Source organism: Carettochelys insculpta, chromosome 16, assembly GCF_033958435.1.
Source record: "Carettochelys insculpta isolate YL-2023 chromosome 16, ASM3395843v1, whole genome shotgun sequence".
NCBI lineage: Eukaryota > Metazoa > Chordata > Testudines > Carettochelyidae > Carettochelys > Carettochelys insculpta.
In genome coordinates, this window is record NC_134152.1 from 1,211,104 (window position 1) to 1,237,123 (window position 26,020).

At 45.5% G+C, this 26,020-nt stretch overlaps 1 protein-coding gene across 1 annotated transcript; it reads right to left on the reverse strand.

Annotated features, from left to right (window-relative positions):
• Positions 1-459: 459 nt before the first annotated feature.
• On the reverse strand, positions 460-23,558 carry ATP6V0C (ATPase H+ transporting V0 subunit c). Its single transcript, XM_075010239.1, has 3 exons — positions 23,277-23,558; positions 3,291-3,474; positions 460-1,270 (listed from the first exon to the last, which is right to left on the reverse strand). Exons 1-3 carry the CDS (start codon positions 23,350-23,352, stop codon positions 1,066-1,068), a joined length of 465 nt encoding a protein of 154 aa, XP_074866340.1. The 5' UTR covers positions 23,353-23,558; the 3' UTR covers positions 460-1,065.
• Between the last annotated feature and the right edge of the window lie 2,462 nt (positions 23,559-26,020).

Genomic DNA, 26,020 nt, shown 5'->3' on the forward strand with positions numbered 1-26,020 from the left:
GTTTACAGCAGAGAAGCTACATTTGAATAACTAGCATTCTGGAATAAGACTTAAGTATTGTTAGTTTAGCACCCTTTCCACTGACTGTTCACCAAGCATTAATGAAGCCACAGCTATGAGTTAACAGCAGCACTGATAATTAGGCCTTCAGTGTCCTGAGCTTGTATACAGCACCCAGAAGGACTGGGTACATGAAGTGCTGCTCTGGCTCACTGTTTTCAGAGGGGCGAGCCCCAGTGAATTATTTCCCTGGCAGCCATTAGGCAAAGAGCTCTTTATCCTTGATAGGACATTACTCCTTTCATGTGTAAGCTTTACTTTATGCACTGCATTACGAATTACGGCTTCCATTATTATATGCTCAGTTGTATTGGAATCCTGCTGGTTCCCATGACTGTGGTGTCAGAGGTGGAGAGCAAGCCTGTTTTACATGGATTTCAAATAAACCACAAGATCTGCTAGAGTAGTGGAGAAGTTTTATTTGGAAACTTGTATAACTGCAAAACCCAACACTGGGTGCACAACTTTGATGCCAGAGCATACATTTTACTACTGGAAACGTGAGTGTTTGACGTGTATTAGTAAAACAAAATTCTCACTTCAATACCAGGACACTACAGCAATCTTTTTGAATCAAATTACATCCAAGGATTTCTCTGCACTTACAAATAACCCCACAGTGTAATAATCTACCTATGTATGAATATATAGTATGGGAAATTGAAAACTCTTGCTCCATAGTGTATGAATTTGTCAAGTCTTTTATAAATAAACATCCAGTGAAGAGAAAATTACATGTCTAGTTCCTATTTATACATAAAGTACACTAATGGCAAGTAGGTGGAAAGTTGCACATAGGCCACATCAAGTCCTGACACGGGCTTGGTGTAGCCCACCCAGATTAATATTGAAGTACACATGACAGACAAGTAACTAACATACATTGCGCATTTACAAGAGATCCACTACCAAATTAAGACAACTGTACACATTGCGGAGAGACCATTCTCATTCTGGAACTGGTTTTAAATATGGTTTAATTCTTTACATCATACTCTGCGGTGCTTACTTTGTGGAAAGGATGAGGGCAACAATGAGGCCATAGAGGCCCAAGACTTCAGCGAAGATCAAGATGAGGATCATGCCCACGAATAATCTGGGCTGCTGTGCTGTCCCCCGCACGCCTGCATCACCCACAATGCCAATGGCAAAGCCAGCAGCCAAACCACTGAGGCCCACACTCAAGCCAGCACCCAGCTGAAGGAAGCTCCTGCAGATGAAGGATGAAACAAGTTTAGTGGTAAATGACAAATCAAGTTCAAGAGCTGGGTCAAAGACTGTTTTCCTCTACATATTCAGCACTCCAAGCATTTCTGGAAGGGGGACCACCATCCTCAAAGGAGAGACTCATTCCCTGTTGAGGTGGAGATGGAACTTCACCTGTACTCCTAGCTTCACTGCCCTGTCACCAAGTGGTGCAGCCTTTAAAGATGTTCAGAGTTGGCACTCACTCTCAGGGTCTGCAAATGCAGACAACTGAAAGGACAAAGCCCAGGTATGCTATGTGGAAGCATGCTTCCGAAAGAGCTTTAGTAATTAGTCAGAAGCAGTTCCAAATACAGGTGGGACATGAACATTGAGCCTTACAACACTTCATTAAAAATTAAAGGCTCTGGCAGCTATAGCTGCTCGTGTTTTCTGGGCAGTTAATATGTACAGTACAAAGTCATTCTGCATTACCTCCTATACCAGTGGAAGTAAGTGTCTGCCATGCTGTGTTGCAGTTATCAACTTTGCTCAAAGTGTTCTAATGTCATTTGTCAGGACACATGGAGTGCTACCTCCCTGCTCAAGACTAGTTTCACTTTCTACTGCTGAGGCACAATGTATTTCCAAGACCAAGGGGCTTAACACGACCACTCTGGACAGGTAAAGTGTGCCAGTCCCTCTTTAGCTTACAGAGATGCTTTCCCAAGAGTGTTTAAGCTAGGGGTCTGCAAGCTGAGTCTCTTTAAGGACTTGTGACTCCCAAAACACTGCCAAGTAAAAAAAAACCCCTCCTGATTATTTTCAGTGAACAGTGAGTGTCTAAAAGCCCCCAAATGAACTCATATCTAAACAGTGAACCATGTTAGATCTCGAAGTGTTGGATAACTTCCCCTACTGTCCTTCAGAGATGGTTCGGGCATGAAAGTCAAACAGTGGCGCACACAGTGTGAGGAAACAAGGTTTATGAGTGTCCTGCAGTAAACATGCATCACATTACAAATCATTCTGTGCACACTGTTAATAGCGGTTACAAGAAGTATGGCTTGATATTATGAACCATCTTGTATTCACATGCCCTGCGGCTCTTGAATTGAGTTTTTAAATTTTTCAAACTAAATTGTAAAAATGTCTCTTGCTATTTTGGTTGCCCACCCTGGCTTAAGCCTAGATTCCTAGTCTGCTAGGCCAGGCAACACTCAAAGACCCTTCCTATGTTTCTAGTGTCTGAAGCAGCTTCTTCTTGGTCTCCTAGTTACCATGAGAACAGATTTGATAGTGTTCCTTAATAGAAGGGGACTATTAGGCAGTTACAGCATTAAAGGTTTACTACCATGTTTAGCCAGTCTGCTGGGCTGTTGGCAGCCTGCAACAATACCTGACAAGTCTTCAGTCTCTTCCAGAGAGGCTGGAACTAGCTGTTTTCAGACTGCACCAGGTGCAAAAAGGCAACTCACGAGAAGTTGGTATAGCAAGGGGATTATCCTACATACTGGCATACTCCAAAATAAGCAGTAAATTAAATTCATAATTATGACCTGCTTGATAAAGTTCACACCTTGTAAGGAGTATGGATTTTAAACCCATATCTTTAAAAATCAGAAGCTGTACCCTAAATAGGGACTATTTATTAAGTTCACTGACTGAGGACCCTTTTCTTCAACTGCTAAGGAACCACTGTGGGACAACTTTAAAAGACAATTTGTAGTACTATATAAAGAGATCACCTTGCCATTCTGTTTATGGCACTGTATTGAAACCCTTCATAGTGCACTGAGTTCAGATACACTTTCCACTGTCCTATCAAGGACTTTAGGCCTGATGGTTTCAAGATTACAAGCTATTCTATAGCTGTAAAAATGCTCTCTAGGTACATACTGCCCTTATCACCACAGTATCCAAGCATTCCATTATAAGTAGCATCTCTCCAGTAGCATTTACATGGCACCTAGTCATTTGACAAGGGCCAAGAGTTTCAGGATACACACCCATCACTGCTATTAATATGTGTAGCAAAAACTTACTTGAATAATGTGATGCCAGGTGCAAGAGAGTTGGCAATAAGGACTGCCACTACCAAGCCATAGATAGCTATAATACCCGCCATGACAACAGGGATGATTGACTTCATGATCAGCTCAGGCCTCATGACGGACATGGCTGCAATACCTGTGCCGCTCTTTGCTGTTCCATAAGCAGCTCCTAAGGCTGAGAAAGGAAAACAGTGTTAGTGGTATCCCTACTATACTATGTGCACTTCTCTGAATAGAACACAGTATTGTAAATAACCATGGTAAGTTGCATGGGACTTTACTGGTAGTTAGGCAAACTAACATCAGGTTTAGCAAATATCTGACTCCACTTGGTGGGAATGCACCTCTTCCATACCAAGCATATTCCACCCACTTAGCCTAGTGGCAGTAACTCTACAGTAGGCTGCTAGTTAGCCTGAAGTCTCAGCAATTGCTGGATAGCACATGCTTATTTCCTACATTTAAGATTGCCAGTCAGGCCCATGTTAGCCTAGTTACAGGGCACTGGCACATTCTGTTCCCTTTGCTTTACTGGTTTAGCCGAGCACCTCACCATGCCCAGGTTTGAATCTGAAGGTCTCCACAGTGCATCTGGTCAAGCTACCAGCCCTCCTTTGCCAACTACAATCGAGCCTATGGCCAACCAGTGGAAGTTGTGTCGTGTTAAGTAGCATTAGATCAGAACACGTTTCACCATCATGACCATACACTGAGTGAATGAGGTTTTAGTAGAAATGCAATTGGAAGTGGTTAAAGGGTGCTGCTACAACTTCCTAAGCGTGTCCAGGAAGTCACTTTGAGATTAATGCAAGAGGCATACTAAGAGTATCTTACAGCTTGACCATTTTGGGGACATCCTTCTTCAGGATTTTGGACTGCCGTATCCCCTGTATACAGGAGCAGTCTCAGGTATTTCAACACTTCATAAAGCTGGTGAAAAACACATGCTAACTGCAGGAATAAGTTAGCTGAGCTAATTCATATTAAAGTGCCATAGTCTTGCATTTCTACAATTGCTCAAGTAAGGTGATCTAAGATCTGCTAACAGGAAGCCTATTGCAAGCTCCAGAGACCCCCTGTTCAAAGTGAAAATGCATTGCAAGTGTTACACAGGCCGATGCAACAGAAGCAGTTCTGTACAAGATTTTATTGCTTCCTCCCCAAGTGAGAAGCTTTTACAGCCACTTTGTTCAAAACAGCAGCAGCCTATTTGTGTGGAGGCTTCTAGCAAATCCCATGCTGGTCACAGACCAGAAGGAACAGCTGTTGTCTTAGCTAAGGCTACATCTACACTATCCCAAAACTTCAAGATGGCCATGTAAATGGACAGTTCAAAATTTACTAATGAGGTGCTGAGACACATTCAGCACTTCATTAGCATGCCAGCAGCTGTGGCACTTTGAAATTACCACAGCTCGACACTACGTGGCTCATCCAGACAGGGCTCCTTTTTGAAAGGACTCCAGAAACTTCGAAATCCCCTTATTCCTATCAATTGATAGGAATAAGGGGATTTCCAGGTTTCCAGGGGGCTCCCTTTTTGAAAGAACCATCTGGATGAGCAGTGGCAATTTTGAAGTGCGGCAGCTGCCAACATGCTAGTGAGGTGCTGAATATGTATTTCAGCACTTCATTAGTAAGCTTGGAAGTGGCCATTTTGAAGTTTTAGGCTGTGTTAGCACTAGCTCAACTGTTCACTATTTAAATTCCCTCACTGTTTCAGGTTGCCTTACATTTCTTCTTTGCCAGGTGCTGACATACTGTTTGTACTGCTGTTCTGCTCAGTACCAATAATTATTCAGAAAGAAACCATGGTGATAAGGTAGAGGTATAGGGCATCTTCCTGGCATTCACCTAGTGCCCTGGTAAGTTCATGATTCTGAGTTAAGCCATATCCTCCCCCCCACCCCAAAAAAAAAGCTTCTGAATGAAGGACTTCAAATAAAGCACATCTTTTGCTAGTACTTCAGTGAAACTTGTGCTTTAGTGCAGAAACAAAGTTAGGCAACAGTTATGCTTTAGAATGCTTCAATATTTTGAGAAGGCTAATGTGTCATTAATATCTTTTGTGTTATCAGGAGCATGTTCTATTTTGTTCTTTGTAATATTTAAACTGAAGCCTTAAATTGAATTCATGGCAGCAAGCTGAGGTATACAACTTGGCAAAAGGAGTGATCTTGTTAAAAATCTATTTTGTAGGAATCCATGTAGTTTACAGTAATTGGGTCATACCACCTTTCACAGTTTAGAAGCTTTGTGTGCAAGTCTGTTTGAGAACACAAACAGAAAAAGCTAGGACCACCAAGTTCAGAATGCAGCTTCCTCATAATTTAAAGCTAGCCAAGGGTTTGGTTGTGCCAGGACAATGGGATGTACCTACAATTTGTTTCTCAAAACCTGAAGAGTGGTCTGGCAGGAGGGACAGTTGCACTGCAGAATGATCCCGGGGGCAGCAAGGGGACAGGTGAAGACAGGGACAGCAATATACACCCATTTTACAGCTTGCCTGTGTCTGGCTCCCAGCCTGGGGACATGCACTCCTCCCCTGTCTGGGCCTGATACAGCAGCCACAGACAAGTGCTTCTCATCTGGGCTTAAGCTGCTGCTGTGAGAGGGCTGGAGTTGTCCTCTCCACAGGGCAGCCTGCATACTGAACCCCTCTTCCCCAGCCCTGCCCCAGAACAACAATGTAAGTAAAGAAAAAGCCTTAACAGTAAGGATCCAAGCAATGCCAGGTAAATCTTTAGCAACCTCTAACTTAAATTCAAAGGGGCCAATTTGAAATGGGTGCCCTCTTCCAGGAAACTCAGCAAGATACTACTTTAAGGGCTGACTACCATGCTGAAGTCTGATTAAGACAATATTCAACAATTAGACATTAGGAATTTGTTCAGCTCTTGCTTCAAAGTTTTCCATCACTGCATTTATGTTACTGTTTAGCAGACACCAATACTCTAGAAGTGCTACCTTTAGATAGCTGTTCTAAGGCAGGTATGAGATGAATGTTGAGCAGGAAGGACCAGGCAAGATCAGACTGCTTGCCCTGGGGAGGAAGCTACATAGGTAAGCATCTTCTGACCAGACCCTGCCTCAAGCACCCCATGCTTCCCCTGCTCCCCCCAACCACACCCCCCCTGCCCCAGGTCACAATCTTAACCCTCTGTACTTTGAGCATTGGCCTGCTAAACCCAGGGTTGAGTGTTCAGTCCTTGAGGGGCCATTAGATTAAAAACACTGTCAGGGATGGTGCTTGGTCCTGCCAAGAGGACAGGGGACTGACTACCTCCTGAAGTCCCTTCCAGTTCTAGGAGATGCTGTGTGATGCTCCTGCACCCATACCCCTCCAAGACCCTGTACCCCAAATCCCTGGCCCAGGCCATAGCCCAAACCTGTGCATCTCCTCTAGGTCAGGATTTTCTCCTGCACTCATACCTTACCCTGGACTCTACATTACATCCTGCTCATTCCCCTAGTCCGAGCTCCCTTCTGCACCAGCCTCCAACAATATCAGCAGAGCCTGCCCCCACACCACTTATCGAATTCTAGGAGTAGCTGTTCATCACAAGTGGCCCACCCCAATTTAGCCCTAGCATCCTGACAGTGGCCAGTGCCAGAGATTCAAGGGGAAACAATCAGGGCTGGAAGAGACCTCAGAGGTCATCTAGTTCAGCCCCCTGCTTCAAGCAGGATCAATCCTCACTAAGTCATCCCAGCCAGGACCTTATCCAGCCAGGACTTAAAAGCCTCAAGGGATGGAGAATCCACCACCTGTCTAGGCAATGCATTCCAATGCTTCACCACCCACCTGGTGAAGTAGTTTTTCCTAATATCTAACCTACACTTCCCACTTAATCAGACCATTACTCCTTGTTCTGCTATCTGACACCACTAAGAACAGTTTCTCACCCTCCTTTTTAGAGCTTCCCTTCAGGAAGATGAAGGCTGCTATTAAATCACCTCTAAGTGTTCTCTTCTGTAAACTAAACAAGCCCAAATCCTTCAGCCTATCCTCATAGGTCATGTTCCAGACCCTTAATAATTTGTGTCGCCCTTTGCTGAACCTACTCCAGCAAATCCACATCCTTTTTATACTGGGGGACCCAAAACTGGACACAATATTCCAGATGTGGCCTTACCAGTGCCAAAGAGGAATAACTACTCTCTAGATCTGCTCAAAATGCTCCTCCTAATGCACCCTCGTATGCCGTTAGCCTTCTTGGCTACAAGGGCACACTGTTTACTCATATCCAGCCTTTCATCCACCATAACCCCTAGGTCCCTTTCCATCATACTGCTGCTAAGCCAGTCGGTCCCCAGCCTGTAAACAATGCATGGGATTCTTCTGCCCCAGGTGTGGGACTCTACACTTCTCCTTATTTAACTGCATCAGATTTCTTTTGGTGCAGTCCTCCAATTTATCCAGGTCCCTCTGGATTCTCTCTACCCTCCAACAAATCTGCCTCTCCCCCTAGTTTTGGGTCATCTGCAAACCTGCTGAGGGTGCAATACAGTCCCTCATCCAGGTCATTAATAAAGATGTTGAACACCAGCCCCAGAACAGAGCCTTGCGGCACTCCGCTTGAAACCAACTGCTATCCAGATACTGAGCCATTGACCACTACGTGTTGGGCCCGACCATCAAGCCAGCTTTCCATCCATCTTATAGTCCAAGGCTCCAATCCCTATTTCCTTAACTTATGGACAAGAATGTTGTGGGAGACTATCAAAAGCCTTGCTGAAGTCAAGGTATCTCACATCCAGACTTCATGTCCACAGATTGGTCAGGCAGGACTTGCCCCTGGTGAATCCATGTTGGCTACTTTTGATCGCTTTCCCCTCTTCCAAGTGCTCCAAAATGGATTCCTTGAGGATTCCCTCCATTATTTTTCCCCAGGGATTGAGGTAAGGCTGACTCATCTATAGTTCCCTGGATTGTCCTCCTTTCCTTTAAAGGATGGGCACTTTGTTTGCCTTCTTTTAGTATCTCCCCTGAGCTCCAAGAGTCTTCAAGGATAATGGCCAAAGGTTCAGCAATGACCTGTCAATTCTCTCAGTACCCTTGGGTGCATTAAATCCAGACCCATGGACTCATGCACATCTAATTTTTCTAGATAGCTCAGAATTTGTTCCTTGCCTACAGATGGCCGCCCTCCACCTTCCCATACTGCACTGTCTAGGACCATCACATGGAAGTTGACTTTGTCCGTGAAGACGGAGGCAAAAAAAGCATTGAATACTTCAGCTTTTCCTGCATCATCTGTCACTAGGTTACCTCCCTCATCCGGTAATAGCCCCACACCTTCTCCGATAACCTGTTTATTGTTCACCTGCCTGTAGAAACCCTTGTTACTCTTCACATCCCTTGCCAGCTGCAGTTCCAACTGTGCTTTCACTTTCCTGATTACTGCCTGGCATTCTCCAGCCATGTTTATGCACCTTAGTCAACTGTCCACGTTTCTATTTCTTGTCTGCATCCTTTCTGAATTTAAGCAAAGGATTTCCTTGTTAGGCCAAGCTGGTTACCTACCATGTTTCCAATTCTTACTATGCAGGGGGATTGTTTGTTCCTGTGCCTTCAGTAAGGCTTCTTTAAAATACTGCCAGTTCTCTTCAACTCTTTTCCCCTTTATCTTTGTTTCCCAAGGGATCCTGCTCATCTGTTCTCTCAGGGAGTCCAAGTCTGCTCTGACATCAAGGGTCTGTATGTTACTGCTCACCTTTCTTCCTTTTGTCCAGATCATGAAATCTACAGTCTCATGGTTGCTGCAGCCCAGGTTCCCTCCCACTTCTGTTTTTTCCTACTAGTTCTTCCCTGTTTGTGAACAGCAAGAGAACAGGGCAGTTGTCAAGTGATCCATTCCCTCAACTTCTGGAGTTTATGGCAGGTCACCACCATACATACTGACACTGCAGTGATCAGTTTGCCAGGGGTTGATTTAGTGACCCTAGTGAAGGCCCACTAAATTGGCCACCCCTCATTCTCCTGAGGATTCTGGTGCTGAACTGGAATGATACAAATAAGGGTAGTTGACATTCAGCTTTCTTCAGCTGACCCAGCAAGGTGCATACCCTGCAGTAAGTAGTGCGAAGCTCTGTTGACTAAAGTTGTGCTACTAACAACTCACCGCATTTCTCTGGTGTAAGCCAGCCCTTTGTCCATACTCTACACGTGTCCCTGAGCATTGTGGCTAGCAGCCACTGATGAGTCCTCCAGGACTTGAAATATGTCTGTTACACCCTGGGCTTTCAAAACATGCCTGGCAGTGAGTTTCACATGTAGATTACACTGGCTGAACTACTTCCTCACTTTATGCCTGCTGCTTAACCTCATAAGCTGGTCTGATTTTGTATTGGGTGAAGAGAAAGATTCCCTGTTCATTTCTAGAAACTGTTTTAGAAGGTATAGAAGTCACCACCCCCAGGAACTGGGGCAGTTCCCTTTAAACTCTCCTTGAGCAAAAGCTCTCCTCACCTCTAATCATTTGTTGCTCTTCTCTGCACTTTCCTATTCTAACGGATCTTGAGATGGGGCAACCAAAATAGCATGCTCCATTCATGGCATCTGTGTAGTGTGGATTTATATAGTGGCCTAATGATATTACCAGTCCCGTTCCTCATGGTTCCTCGCTTTGACTAGTACTACAGTGAGTAGAGGTTACTCAAAAAAATCTTAGTTATATGGAGAATCTGCTGAAGACATCCGATTTAAAGCCCATCATTTTTGTATGTATAATGGGATGTTTCCAATATGTTACTCAGCATTTCATCTGAGACTGCTACTCAGTCACATTTGGGAACCTCTAGCTCTGCAGTCTGGTTTGACTGAAATATCTTGAGTAATTTTGTATTACCCGCAAGTTTTGTTGTTTACTTCTGAAGATCTATTTGCTCTTTTCCAGATGTATGCTGGAAGAGACACTACAGTACAGCTTGTGGGGGACCCTGCTATTTCTTTCATTAGGACAGCGGACCATTTATTCCCAACTTTTGTCTCCTGCATTTTAACTGCTTACTGAGCTATGAGCCTGGCTTATTCTATGGCCTGCTTACTTCAAGAGCCTGATAGGGAACTTGTCAGAGGATTTCTGAAGAACTGTATAACCGAATCAAGATTGCTGAGATCTTCAAAAGAAGTCTAAGGTGAGGCATGGTTTCCTTTTACAAAAGCTATGTTGATTCTGACATGTTTTTAGGTCTGATAATGTTCTTTACTATACATTCAACTCCTCCCTGGTCCTAAAGTTAGTCTAATTGCCAGCCTTGCTTTTGGAACCTTTTAAAAACATCTTATATTAACTGTCGTCTAATATAGAAGCTGGATTAAGCAACTGGTTGCATATCAGTAATTCTGCAGCTTTAGATAACAAAATAGCTATTGGATGAATTACATCTGGTCCTAGCACGTCTTCACGCGAGATGAAATGAGTAACTGACTTTGAACAAGACACACAACAGCTTGTCAGTCAAGACTGTCAACTAAGTTTCTCAGCTGTTGGGTGAATTAAGAATGTGTTGATTGTGCAGGAGTCCATTATATTTTCTGCAATGCAGTGAACAATTCTAGCAGGCAAGCAAAAGTACAGCATATTCTGGAAAGGAGCGCTTGTGGTATTCTTGCACTGGCTGATGGTAAAAGACTGAAAATACCCTTTGAGCAATCTGAGTAGCATGCCACCAAGTTATCCAATTTTTTGTTTAGAGGAGGTCTGTATATAAGAGAAACATCTGTGACAGATTCTAAGTCACTCAGCAGCAATTAAGGTCTTCATTTTGTCCACAGGTGCTTAGGGTACAAGCAAGGTCCCTTTCCTAACCAGTTAGGTCTCTGAAAGATTGAGTGGGGCAAAACTAATCCAGACTAGAGAAGACAAAGACCAGATTTAGTATGTAGACTATACCCACCAGCTGCTTTTGTAATGCTCTCTCTAAACAGTAAGACTGTATGAGCCACTTGCCAGTCTGTACTTAAATATTCAAATTGCCTACATTACTCAATATAGACCAGTCACCTTAGGTTGATTAAATGATTTATAATTGCTTCAAGTGCTTTTTGCAGACAAGCTGACCAACAGTCCTCCTTGGGACAGATTGTGAAATCTGTGCCCTAGACCTACTAGTCACCTGACAAAGATTTTTAGTGGTAAAATGCAATACTTGAGTTTCCCCCTCCTACACATTTAAGGCCAAATAACTTCCACTTAAATGGCTCCGCAACTTTTCACCAAGCAGTGAAAAATACCTAGTTTGAGTCCCTATTTTAAAATAGAATAACTGTTCGCTGCAGCTGTTTGACTACAGTCTTGAACCTGGAAGTGAAAGTGATTATTATAAGCTATTGCTCCATGTCTGATGTGGGAACATGACTAGGGTTAGGTTTAGAGGAACTAGTGTTTTCTAGTTCCTTTTTCTGCACCTTCCGTCTGTCTTCCCAGATTAGTTTTTAGAGTGAGGAGTTTCTCCGCTTGCTAGTAAGTCCACAAATAGGGGAAGCAAGTATTACACAAATCAGAGAAAATCTTTCCAGTAGACAGTAGGGTCTTGACATTCGTGAGCAGCCTGCCGCTTCCCCATTTGTGAAAGTCAACATTCGCAAGGGTTCTGAACACAAAACCCTTGCAAATGCTGAGACCCTACTGTACAGTGTTAAGTAGAAGACAGCATTTTAGTAATAGGCAGTGTTAAGTCAGTCTGGCCAGGACAGACTTTCAGGACTCAGACCCTAAAATGCTCCAGTTCACCTCAAACTATCAGCAATTCCATGGCTAGCAGCCATTCAGTAGTTTTATATTAAAAAAGGTCACTCAAGTTCAGTCTAATCATGGGTAAAGAGACTAAAACTTCTACTACTCTATTGCAGCTATGGTTTAATTCTCAGTGCTGAAGTTTACCTTTTCAGTCAGGCTTACTGACTGCTCTCCTAGAAAGGAATATGGATGCAAGTTGTTCATATACTATAGGCTGATCTTCTCTTGTTCAGCCCCTGGTCAGGTCCCAAGGGTGCAGGGCTAGAGATTTTGCTTGATCACAGGTCAATACTATCTAGCATATTACCAACACTTCCACTGCTTACTGGGCTTAGAAGACATTCAGGGGTCAGTTACAGCTGAACAGTACAGAGCAGAGCCAGGACTGATGGCTGTAAACAAATGTTATGGGACCACAGGAAACTTGGCCACATCCATAAGAGGTTGCCTGGCTATCTAAAGTCATGCTGGATTACAGATGTGGAACTAGAGAGGTTCATCCTGTAGTAACCGAGCAGAGTTGGTTATGTTAATGCTTAATTACAACACCAGAGCTGTTTACTTCTGCCCACAGCTAGTTATCAACTCAAGTTCCTCATTTAATCAGACTAGTAAAAATACTCCTCTGTACACATTCTACAGAAATCCTGAGACACTGCAAGAATTGTGCTAATTAAGATTTCTGCAAAATACTCACTGGAAGGTAGGAACATGTGCTGCCTCTCCCCACTAGAAGGGGAGGGCTGCTTAAGCCCCACAGGGTCACTATGGGCAAGGGTGCTCCAACTGAGCCAAAGAGACTCCCCCATCAGACAGGCTACTTGGCCCTGGCAGGAGCACCCTTGCCAACAGGGCACCAGGACCAGGGCTGCTTTGGCTGGGCTAGGCCACCACTGCCTGCAGCACTCCAGGACCCTGGTGCTCTGCGAGCAGGAGTGCTCTAGCCCATCCCCTAGCATGTAACTGGTTAACCCATTAAACAGTGTTTTACATCTCTACTAGTAAAAGACTTGACAACCAAATACATGATTTTTAGGACAGCAGGTTGTCTGGTAGTAAGTAGGTAAGTTGGCTACAAGTAAAGACTTGTTTCAGCAAGTTACTTGAAACCTAGTGTCTCCACTTAATGCAATTTTCATATTTTCTAGAGCAGACTACTAGATATTTTTGTTTTAAAGAACTACTCAAGCACAGGAATGCACCACACTAGTTCTCCCTTGACGTACAGAAGACAGCCAAAGCCAGTTACCACTAACTCAAATCACACCAGACACGCTTAACCTAACAAGTCTGTCACTGATGTTAACACCTAATAAGCAGCCTTCCATATGTAGACCCTTCTATCCTGCATTTCATCTGCAAAAACTTTTATTCTTAGGGCAGATAGGTGGCCATCCTGGAGCTTGTTCCCCCTCTTACTTGAGGATATGTCCAAGCACTTCTTTCCTTATCTTGCTCTGTTATCCAGTCCTGCTAGTAAAGAAATAATAGCAGAGGTCCAAAGCCAGCACATGAGAGCTAATGGGGTGAACCACAGTGCCAAGTCAGTTTCTAGATGACTGGCTTCTCAAGTCTGTGTTTACACTGCCACTTTGTGCTAAACTCTCTGGGATGTGAAGAGGCTACAAAAGTGCAGCTAGTTTCAGTACTGTCTACACTGGCACTTCCAGCACTCACAGCCATCACTACTCTACTCCACTTATGATGTGTGTGTGTGTGGGGGGGGGGTTCTACAGCACTGGAGCTGTGACTCCACAGCCACATTGAAGCACTGCCATATCCAGACAGTGTAGATCTACTGGAAGTGTTAAAGCAAAACCAGCTGTGATCTGGCAGAAATATGGCTACTGGCAGAGATGATGTATGCTCAGCATTTTGATTACACATTCTAGTTACATTCCCTGGCAATAAGTAGACAAAGGACCCTTAAAACAAAAAAAGCAGTCATGTAGCACTTTAAATTAGGTGAGCCTTTGTGGGACAGACCCACTTCGTCAGACCATAGCCATATGAGAACAGACTAAATATTTAAGGCACAGAGAACCAAAAGCAGTAATCAAGGTGGACAAACCAGAAAAAAAGTTCAGGGTGAGCAAACCAGAAAGAGGGGCAGAAAAGGGGGGGGAGGAGTTAATCAGATTAAGCCAAGTATGCAAACAAGCCCCTACAGTGACCCAGAACATTCCAATCTTGGTTCAAACCACATGTTAATGTGTTGAATTTGAATCTGAAAGCGTTCAGCCTCTCTGAAGGGTGTTGTGAAAACCTCTCTTCAATAAACATGCAAACTCAATCGTTAACAGAATGGCCACCTCCATTAAAATGCTGACTAGCAGGTTTGTGGATCAGGAGTGCTGTTTGTTTTGTGCCCATTTATTTGTTGTCTAAGAGTTTGAAGTCTGTCCAATATACAAAGCATCTAGGTATTGTTGGCACATGGTGGCATATATGTTAGTTGAGGAACATGAGAATGTGCCCTTTAACTGATTTGTGGGTTAGAGGCTCCCTAACCCAAAGAAGTTACCCTACTCCTGTTGGAGTATATCCAACACTGTCAGGGAGGGAACCACACACTCTGCCATTAAGTACAAACCAGCCTCTGCCTTGGAGGAGAAGGGTGAAAAGGAGACTCAGGCCCTCTGCATCAGGAAGTTGTACAAAGGCCTCCAATTCTGGCTAGAAAGCGAGTGCTATCCCAAGGTTAAATCCAACAATTTAGGTGTAGCTCAATTTAGAAACACATGTATTGGATGTTTCTGGATACGGACAGGGCAAGAGAATACAACTGTCTTTTTAAAGAGAAAGTCATGTTCCCATTTCTACTCAGTTGAAGCCCATTTATACAGGGCTGTCACTCTGAACAAGTAACTTGTTCAAGGAACAGGTCAAGTTAAAGGAGGTGAGCATAAAAGTGTCCTTTAGGCAGGACTCAAAGACTGATTTAAGTCATAGGCTGTTAAGTGTTCTTCCAGGGCTCTAGTAGTTTGTTAAGGCCACAAGTGTCAAAAAAGCCTGAATTGGGTCACTAATGAAAGAGCCATACACTACCTCTGAATGGCATTCCCAAGGATGCCTCACCTCTAAAGGTCAGTGTTGTTTGAAGAGGTACAGTTTAGAACTTTACTCTCCCCCCGTCCCCCTGTACCCATGAAAAAATCTTAGAGATATGGTCTGACTATAGTCATGTTACTGAACAGGAGCTTGGTTCAAAAAAGTACCTGTTCAGAGATTTAACATTTAGTTATTCAAAGTCACAAGCAACAGATTATACGAATCTAGTGCTCACTTGCAGTAAATACCATTAGTAACCCATAGTTCCTCTAAGGTGTGTGCTTGGTTGTATACCTGTTGAGATTCAAATGCTGCCTAGCTAATTACCAGAGCACCCAGATAGGCTTTATTCCTACTGGTGGTACACATGCCTCTGCACACAAAGTTTACTCTGTAAACATCTGCATGTAAATGGAAGAGATTATAGGGAACACTGTTGGTAAGTTAAAGCTTTTAGTGAACAGTATTATAACCTTACATGCCAGAACCTCTGCACTAAACACAGAATGAAGCCAGAGGTCCATTTCACAAATAGCAGCTGTATGGCCCTATCCAACATGCATGTAACTACAGGATGAAATTCCCAAAACCTGTACTCTGGTCTGACCACAGATGTCATTGGACTCAAGGCCCTGGGTTGGAAGGCTAGTAGGGGGAGGGCCAGGCAGAGCCCAACTGGGCTTATTCCCCTGCATCCAGCAGCCCAAGTGTGGCCAGGCTGGTGGCAGCCCAGCAGGGACCTAGGTCCAGGTGCTGGAGGTGGCTAAGAGTGGGGCTGGCAGAAGCAAGGGGTAGATGGGGGTGGGGTCAGAGGCAGGGGGACCTCCCTTTGTTTGGCAAATTCCCTTGTTTGTGACCAGTCAGTCACAAGGGTGCGGGGTGGGGGAGGTGCAACCCATAGTTTAAGACAGCATAAATGGTTGTTGGGCTGGCATTCTACAGCTTACTTGGTGGATCACGTGGTTCATGGCAAGCCTGAAAGTGCTGAGACAATGGTAAAAGCTGCAAGGGTTACACCACTGGAGCAAACCTCAACATACAAATAATGAGAAAAGAAACGAGAGCCAACTCTGAAAGGGTTGCACAGTTAGACTGCTCCTCCTGCCCCAAGTTTAAACTTTCATATGCTACCACAAAACATGTGAAGTGTTGAGTCCCACTTCCTTCTTTGTGAATGTCCTTTAATTCTGCAGACTCCAAGCTTGTACTTGATATAGGACACAGCAGTTCATCTTTTAAGATGGGCCATCATGAAGCAACTATTTTGGCATCCAGTGCCCCACATGGAAGACAAGTGCCAAAATCTTTCATTAGGCTTATGTCTACTATGAAACTTACCACCAGCCATAGCCAGAACTTAGATATCCAGTTTTTTTAATAAAAAGTTATGCATTTCTAAGGAATCTGAAGTTGGTTTTACCCATGAAAGCTCATTGCCTAATAAACTGCTAATCTTTAAAGTTTTACAGGACTGCTTGTTACTTGTGAGGCTACAGATTAACAGCTACCCCTGCCATCCCACAGGTACATTTCTGTACTGTACCTTTGTTTCTAACTGGTGTGAACAGATGCCTCTCTCCAGTACAGTCACCTGACTTCAGGTGGCCTCTACATGCTACAGGTTTGACTTCCATGGGAAGAAGCCTGCAAAGCAACAGTATTCTACAAGCTATGCCTACTCACTGTGCCTCAGAATAATCAAGTGCAGCTGGAACATGTAAAGGAAGACGTTGCTCAGATACTAGTGATGGGTTGATATGGCCCTCACTCTTCAAAGCAATCGGTGAAAACGAAGATCAGTTTTCACTTACCGATAAGGACTAGGGACAGTAGTAGAAAATGAGATGGGGAGAGAAGAGAAAAGAGGGAACTGCAAGGCCTCATATTGCCTAGGGACAGACTGATGGACCAACTGGGGCGTGAACCTGGAAACTGTAGCACCACACACTGCTGCTGCAAAGGCTGGTTTAGCCCTGAGAGGCTGAGGGCAAATTAAGACAGGGCTCTGACAGGACTTTTCTAAAGGAAACTGCAGCCAAAGTAGTAAAATGACAGTTTTAGACAGCTAACAGTGGGAGCAAAGCTTTTGGCTGCCAACAAGTAGTGAAGCAACAAGGTGTCACCCTTGATGCTGGAATTCTTGTTTTCAGCTAGTCAGGGCCCCGTCAGAACATGCAAAACCTCATCCTCACTGATTTAAACATGCCTCATGTTCTTGAGGTTCTATGCAGAGTAGGAGTGTGCCTATCTGTTGTCTAGATTCAAAGTATGACAAGAACAGTTTGGTTGCTGGTGTTCCTAAACATTTTGCTCTTCAGGCTTATGCTTAAAGCACTCTAGTAATATGGAGAAGTGTTTCACCAGTGCATTAGTCTAACAAGTGTGCTTCCTCTTACTGAGCTTTCCATATTCCTACTGCCAACATTGTTGAGAGGCAGAGTGAAATGCTCCATGCACAGAACTGAGAATACTAGTTCCTCTGAGCTCTACCACTTGCTTAGGTCAAGTCACCCTTTTTGGGTTTACTGGCAGAAAAAAAACCCAACACTGGCTGCCAGTAAGTTTGCCTAGGGGTACTACCCACCCATGGTCATACAAAATGCACATAATCCTGAAAGGCAACCCATACACTAAAGAAGTACAAGCTAAGCTCATGCATTTAACAGGCATCTTTTTATATTGTGGCATAAGCCAACTGTTCCAAGAATACTAGAAGCACAACTGGAAGCTATCCTAAATGCATGGAAAAGACTGGCCTCTTCCTATTAGTTCAATCAGGAAGTGAAAAAACCAAAGAGGAATTCAAGTATGGAAACATGGACAAAACTGCTAAAAATTAGCACACAATAGCTATGCAGAAAAAAGTTAGAGGCCAAGGTACAAAAGGAGTTACTTGCAAGAGAGTGCAAAAGTTTCAAATACAGAAGGAGCAAGAGAAGAATGAAGAAAAGTCCTCCACTTTGCAGGGAAAGACGCCAACAGAAGGCTGAAGAGTTTATGCCTTTTGTTTCACTCTTCCCTAAAGTAACTTGTAACCAGAAGATAGGGAAAGATCAGGTTAAACACATTAAGACAAGTTGCTATATTCACATCAGCAAGACCTGATGAAATGCAACTTAAACACTGAATGAAAACAAATGAACAGTTCTGACACTGACAACTTTTGGAGCATGGGACAAATCCCATAGGCTGGAAAACAGACCTCTTTAAGAAGGAAACAAAGGACCTGGATGACTACAGACTAGTCAGTCTAGCTCCAATACCTAGATAGCTACTGAAATAAGTTCAAGTCCTTTTTTTGACAGGGTACTAGATGGGGCTGTCAAAGCACTGACAAATCAGTGTCTTATCTAAAGCCTCCCACCATAATCCCAATGCGATCAGGGAAGTTTAGCCTAGGAAAGAGGACATTGATATAGGGTGGCCCCCAATACCATACTCCAAAGATCAACAGTTTGTCCAATTGTGGATGTACCAAATGCAGTCCTACAAAGGTTTGTCATGGGTTTAGTACTATTCAATATTGTCATTAATGAACTGGATAATGGCATGGAGAGTATGCTTATAAAGTACTTAGATACTGATCTTGGACAGGTTACTACAACTTTGGGAAGTAAAATTAGAATTCAAAATGACTGACAAGTCTGACTATTGAACATCATCTTGTTGATTTCAGTCTAAGTACTACACACAAGAAAAATTAAACATGCAAATACAAGATAGGGATAATGGGTAGATTAAATACTGCTGAATCAGATCTGGGGGTGATGGACTCATTCAACTTTGATCAACACTAATGCATATGTATTAGAGCAGGAATGATCAAGTTTTATGTCAGGCCCCATTTTTCAGCTCTGCAATTAGTAGCTTGCCCCCCCTAGCCCCACTTCACAGCCTTTCTAATTTAATCCAAACCAATGGAAGTTTCAGTATGTTCACATGAAAACCTTTTGGCATATGTAAAAAAAGTATGTAGCATGTAAAAAGTTACATTATATAAATGTGAATACACATCATAAAAACAGTAACATTAGGATTTTTAATATGATGGATGAACCTGAGACCCAGCAACCAACTGTGCTCTCCCTTGCAAAATTTTATGTCCCCCCACTCTGCTTACCCCTGAATTAGAGGCTATATCACATTCTTGGCTGTATTATGCCATTGAAAGTTCCTGTCCTGCTCAACATCAGAATGGTCTCAGCTCAAATACTCTGTTCACATCTTCCTTAAGTGTGCCAAAACTGAAGACACCCCAGAGAACTACAAAAATGAAAGACTATTTAGAAAGCCATACCTGTGTGGAAGTTAAGTATTTAGTCTTTAGAAAAAGGAGCAGGAGGGGCCAGGGGAGAAGTGATGACCAGATAAGTCTTCCAGTATGTTAGTGTCATAAAAGGAGAAACAAGGAGTCCTGTGGCACCTTAAGACCAAATTGCCCACAGGATAATCTGTTAGTGTTTAAGATGCCAAAGGATTCCTTGTTTTTACTGAAAGACAAGCATGGCTACCTCAAACTTTAAGAGGATAGTGATCAACTGTTCTCCACATGCACCAAAGGTAGGATAACTAATCAACTTTGTCTGTAGCAAGGATGATCTAGTTTAAATAGGAAAGTAGTGTTTTGTCAAGGGAATTCCACCACCATCCTGGTCACTGAAGGTTTTAAACAAGTGGTTATTGGCAAAATGCAGGCAAATGGCTAGGTTTCCTCGCTCCTACCTCAGTATAGGATACTTGGCAGACCACATCAAGCATCCCTTGCAGCCCTGCATTTCTTTCATCCTATGTTAAGAAGATCAGCTCTACTGTAAGCCAGAAAAGCCAATCTTAGCCAGGCATAGCCACTGAGATTTTGCCAGAGTTGATGGAATAAATCCAAGACAGTCTACAGATGCTACAACTTTAGTAATTTCTTCCACTGGTTTCTTTCACTGCTCTAAACAGGTTCTTGTTTGAGCCAAGTTTTGCAGCAATGACCAAGAATTAAGTAGTTTGTACAAGACTAACCCTCTGCTCTCCTCCAAAAGAGGTATGGTGCTGTGTCTCAGAACAAATTCAGGTGATTAAGTTAAACTACATATGGATTATGGCCTTAAATAAGAGCTGAATGTGTTAGGCTTGTTAGGAGTCAGACAGCCACCCTCCAAGTGAAGGCTCCATTGGTGAAAAATGCTAACATGTCTATTTTCTGATGGGAAAGGATGTGCTGTATGAGAGAGTCATAACATGGAAAGGATTATATAGTTTGACCACTCAACAGCATCTGACATGATACAATGAACTCAAAGAAAGCTATTAAAACCACAAGAAATGATTAAGCCGTTCAAAGATCTTCAAATAAATGAAGCTCACAGTCTCCCAGATGATACTAATGGCCACCAAAGTGCTAGCTGACCAAAACAAGTTCTGCTAGCTATTTACTATAATCAGAAATCATCATTCAAACCCAAAACAAAGACTATATGCAATACTGTTTCCATATCAAGCCTGCCAGGACAGAATAATCCTTTTACATGTTTACTAAAGACATTTCTGAAATACAAGCCTCAATGAGCCATACACAAGAATCTCAAGTTAGCCTGTTTTAAAGTTTTAAAGAGTTAGTGTAACATGACAAGTCTTCTGCACCAAACACCAGAGCTCAGACATTCTTTACTCAAAACTGCCTCCCTCCCCAAACAGACTTACTAGCTTCTCACCTCCACATTGGTTTATTCTGAAATAATTAGTGCTCAGGCACAAAGCACTAGAACATACTGTAGTGCTACATGCCCTCTGAAGTGCTACATGACATTGCAGATTTTAATGCAATCTGTGCCTGCATGTTCTGTAACAGAACACGACAGCTATTGCTTCATTTAGTTTATCCTGATTTGACAGGAATGTCAGCAAGACTGCTGATGACCAGCAGAGAAAGCCTAGAACTAGAAGAGTTATTTTGTATTAACAGATTTATGCCCAGTCTAAGTCTGTATAATCCATGGGCAGACTTGCTGTATTATATCCAAGACTAGAGTACCACTACTGCTAATTCAGATAATATTTTAAGACTTGGTGACTCCATGTCCCAATATGTGCTGCAGTAAGTATCTCGAGTCTGTGCCCCCGTACTTCCTCAGCATCAAATGAAGAGAAATACCAATCACCTAGATGCTAGCCTGTGGAGGTTATGATGTACATGCAGAAGCCAATGAAATAGCCAACATGGAAAACTAAAGAATTCTTGCCCTTAAAGGATAATTTTACCCTGAATACTCAAAAAGGACAGCAACAATGACTCCAACAAGGATCTGTCTACTACACATAGCATCAATGACATTTTGAGCTACCTTACAGCTAAAAGCCTCTCCCATCATCCATCAAGGTTGACCTTTCACAACCATACTGTTACAGCAAAGATCTGTATTCGGCATCCTGATAAAGCTGTAGTGTTGGTGATCAAATAGAGAGTTGCTTACTGTGCAGTGTATTCTGCAGAAGAGCTGTAACAGCTATGTAAGCATTTTACTTTGAGTAGTGCAAAATTGGGATCAGATAACCAAAAGGCAGTATATGAATTCAAAAGTTAAAGCTTTATGAACTATAATAGATTGTCATCCTATGTCAAAAGGATGTTTAAGTTTCAATTGATGACTTCTGCCCATGTGTGCACAGTGCAATTTATTTCCTGACCATTAATCAAAGTCTAATCCTCTCAAGTCTAACTTGCCTCCCCAAAACTCCTTTGATAAATCCCACATCTACAATTAACAGTATAGAGAGAGGCTTGCTTGTGTTCGTATAATAATCTTGATTTTTAAAAAGAGCTTAATTCAGCTTCCTAATTAAGGAGTACCTGCATAAATTTTGAACTAAATGAGCATGATTTGTATAAATATGCCAGATATTGGAGTAAAAAAGGTTACTCATAGCTGAGGAAGTTGTACTAATACAATGGTTTGTGTACTATTTTTGTCAGGGACCTTTGCTGTATTAACTATAGCAAATTGTACCCAATAGAACGAAATCCTGCCTTTTCAAGCACAAGTCAGCATGGCACCAATGTTGCCCCCCTGTGTATGGTGTACCATGTAGGACTGGGTGACTGTATAAGACTGAAGAATTCACTGCTTTGAGTACAATATCTGAAGTAGACTAGCTTCCTTTAGATGCTCCCATACACAAAATGGACATGAGGTATCGCCTAGCTTTTTATTCTATGAAGAGCACAGAGATTCGCTTACTCCTATGCTTTTACCTACAAACACAACATATGGAGATACACATCTCAAAACTGGAAAGGACCCTGGGAGGTCACTGAGTCCAGTCCCCCACCCTGTCAGCAGGACCAAGCACCATTTTTTTTTAAAAGGGTATTTGGTCCCCCTCCAGGGTTGGTGCTCAGCCCTAGGTTTAGTGGGCCAATGCTCAAACCACTGAGCTATCTACTACTCCCTCTGTAATTTGTTCAGGCTGAAGACCTGGCTTGCGGAGAGCTATTTTGCCAGCCTCATTTATAGGAGCACTTTGACTTGGTCAGCGCTTAACCTACCCAGCACAAAGCCTGGGCCTAGTCACCAGCGAGCCACGCGCAGGCGAGGCAGGGTGGCGGAAGTGCAGGCCCTGTACAAGCTGAAGCGAGGCGTCCAGCAGCCGGAGGCGTCCGTAGACTGATCCCCGCTGAAGCCAACAGCTGTGGCCTCACCGAGGGCCAAGCGCGCTCTGCGCACCGTCTTCTCGGCAGCCGGGGGCGAGCTCACTAGCCAAGGCCTCGGCTCCCAAGCAGAGGCCCCCAGCTACTGCCGCTCACCCACCCGGCTGCGCGGCGCGGGGCTGCCACTGGTCAGCCCCGCGGGCCCCGCTCAGCCCTGGCGGCCCTCTGCGCGCACCCCGCCGGACCGGCTCCTCGCCTTGCCCCCCGCCCCACTGCAGTCACGTGACAGCCCGGCCTCTTCGGTGACGTCAGCCTCCAGACCCCCTGCGTCTCCCCCCCCACCCCCACCCCCACCAGCCTCGGAGCGCCCGGCGGGGAAGGGCGGGCGGCAGGAGCCGGAGAGAGCCGAGGAGCTCCGGCGGCCCCCGCAGTAACACCGCGGAGCCCAGCGCGCGGCCCCGGCCCCCGCCCACGCCCACGCCACACCACGCCCGCGCGCGGAGGAGCGCAGCCCGCCCGGCCAGCCCGCCGCCGCCGCCGCCTCACCGCTGAAGACCATGGCGGCCGAGGCGCCCATCACGGCGAAGAAGGAGGCGTACTCGGGAGCGCTGGCGTCGGACATGGCTGGGCGCTGCGGGAGCGGCTCTCCGCCGGGCTCCTCCTGAGGCGGCGCCGCGCGCGGGCTGGGGCTGCGGAGGGGGCGGACTAGGCGCAGGCCGGCACGCGGGAGCGGCACGCGGACGAGTCCCACTGACGTGCGCTGCCTGCGGACGCTGCGCTCTAAATACCCGACCACCGCAGGACAAAATGGCGGCCGCCGACCTGTCACGTGACCGGCTCCGTCGGCCTTCTCTCTTTCCCCTCCCCACCCCCGCCCCTCGGCGATCAAACCATTCGCAGACGGGGGAGGTTCACGCCTCACTCGTGCTCACGCAGAGGGCACTCCTTAACCTACCACGCCAACGACTTAATTACTCCCGTTTCAAACCTAACCGGGGCCCATCGGTCGCTCTCCAAGCGGCGTGAGGAAGATCTGGGTATCACCCTTCCCCCTCGTCCTTGCCCACATGGTTTAGTCCACTCCCCACTTCGCTTCCTCCAGGCTGAGGGGCGCCCGCGGTTGGCCCAGCTGAGCGTGATTCTGCTGACATTTGCATAAGGGGCGTGTCTAGCCAGCAGTCCCCGCCCCCGGGCTGCCGGAAGAGGCCGAGGCGGCTAGCGGGGCGCTCCTCGGGGGTCGGGTGGGGGCGGGCCAGAGCCACGTCAGCGGAGCACGCGCGGCGCGGGCCGGTTGTGGGAGCGCCGTGAGCTGCTGGCGCGGCCCAGGCGCAGGCGCAGGCCCAGGCCCGGCCGCAGCGATGTAGCTGCGAGCCCGACGGACGCGTCGTGTCCGCCCGCACGGCGCGCACGTGCCCGAGAACGGCCCCTCGGGTTTGCGCCGGCGCCCCCTGGTGCTGGGGAGCGAGAGGCCGAGCCCTGGCTGTCCCTCGTGCCAGCCGGGGCGGTGCGCGGGGAGGGGCGGGAGCACGCGCACCCCGGGGTCAGCGCCCCCGCCCCCCAGCGTGGGAGCGGCGCGGGGCAGGGGGAGGGCCAGGGGAAGAACGGGGTGCTCGGTGCCCCCCACCCGGGATCCCGTCGCCTGTGCGCAGGAGCGGAGCATGCGGTGGGGAGGAACCCCGAGCGCAGGGCAGCCGTGGGCGAGGGTCGGGTGCAAACAGGAGCGTCCCTGCTGCTGGGGTACCACGTACTCATGTGACTCCCCGCCTCCGCCTCTGTCGTCCCTCCCTCAGGGCTCTCCTCCGAGCTGAGCAGCCCCGGGCTTGTTAACCTCTCGGGGGAACCTGTTCCGGCCCCCTTCTTTTTCGTGCCTTTTTCTGGCAGAGGGAGACGTGACAGTGAGGCAGTGGCAGCTCCGTGGCTGTGCCACTGCAGGGTGGTTGTGCAAACACGGCCTTAGTTTCTTGTTTTCCTGTCCATGAAATACAGATAAACCTCCAAGGGGAGCCGTGACCGTCTGTATCCGGAAAAACTGTGGTGTCCTGTGGCATCCTAAAGGCTAACATATATTTGGGCAGAGTAAAGCCCACAAGAGATCATGTCTAGACACATTTGTTAGCCTTAAAGGTGCCACAGGGCTTCTCAGTGTTTTTAGGGATACGAATAGTTATCTGGCATTTCTACACGAAAGATACCCTTGCCCCCGCAGGGCTTCTGAGATGCATTCAACTGCCTTTGGCTGGGTACATTCCTTATTCTGCATCTGTGCCACAATCTCACCAATGCCGCCCCACGGTTTGCAGCCTGTACTGTCCACTGTCGGGGTAGCACTTCCATAAAGCAGCCATGTTTGATTCCCTTTATTTCTACTCTGACACCTATTTTCAGCGTCCTGCTGCTGCAGTGTCTTACGTATTTGTGTCTCCATACAGGTTTAAGCCAAGACTGAGTCTGCTGGGTTTTAAAACATTCTATTATCACGTCTTAGAAATGCAAAGAGCCCCACACAATGTAATTAAAACTCCTCACCTCCCACCTAGGGTGCAGAGTAACTTGCTCGTGATTTAACAACAATCCTGAATCCTTTCAAAATTATAGCAGCAGAGCCTGAAATATTATGCATGGAATCAAAATGTATGAATAGTTTTAAAATTACTCAAATTCTGCTCAGCTTATAGCTCTTAATGATCATTCACTTCATTTATCAGAGGGGGAGCTGTGTTAGTCTGTATCCACAAAAACAAAGAGAAGTCGTATGGCACCTTATAGACTAACAGATATTTTGGGGCATAAGCTTTTGTGGGCAAAGACATTCTTCGTCATTAACAATGGATCGCTAACACTGCGCAGTCCAGCATGTTGGCAGTACAACCTTTAAATAACAATCTGACAAGAAATCCAGGGCTGGTTGGCAAGTTGCTGTGTACCAGTGGTATTGCCAGGAGAGGAAAAGTGGGTAGGCCCAGCCTTCAGGTCAAAGATGGAGGGGCAGGACATGCACCCATGGAGCTGCAGGGAGCCTGAGAAACTCATCCTTTGCAGCTCCAGCACAGCCCTTACCCTGCATTTAACGTTCCTAGGAACAGAGGCCACTTTTGGAACCTGCAGTGACTTGCTATTTACACACCCTGCTGGAGTCATACCTCTCACCTTCATGAGGATTCTGGAAGCCACCCACGAGTGAGAGGACTGAGACAAGAAAGAAAGAAAGCAGCTCTGGGCAGAGCCAGCTCATCCACAGCATGGCTCAGGGTAAATGCCCCAAGCCCTGTGCTTTGGCGGGGCCCAGGGCA

What these genes read in the sequence shown, in the direction of transcription:
- ATP6V0C (XM_075010239.1), bottom strand. Translation starts at nt 23,352, where the DNA reads ATGTCCGACGCCAGCGCTCCCGAGTACGCCTCCTTCTTCGCCGTGATG. An exon ending in GGCCGCCATGGTCTTCAGCG is followed by an intron (nt 3,475 to 23,276) that starts GTGAGGCGGCGG and finishes TTCCTTTCTCAG; the next exon opens with CCTTAGGAGCTGCTTATGGA. An exon ending in CCTGGCATCACATTATTCAA is followed by an intron (nt 1,271 to 3,290) that starts GTAAGTTTTTGC and finishes CTTCATCTGCAG; the next exon opens with GAGCTTCCTTCAGCTGGGTG.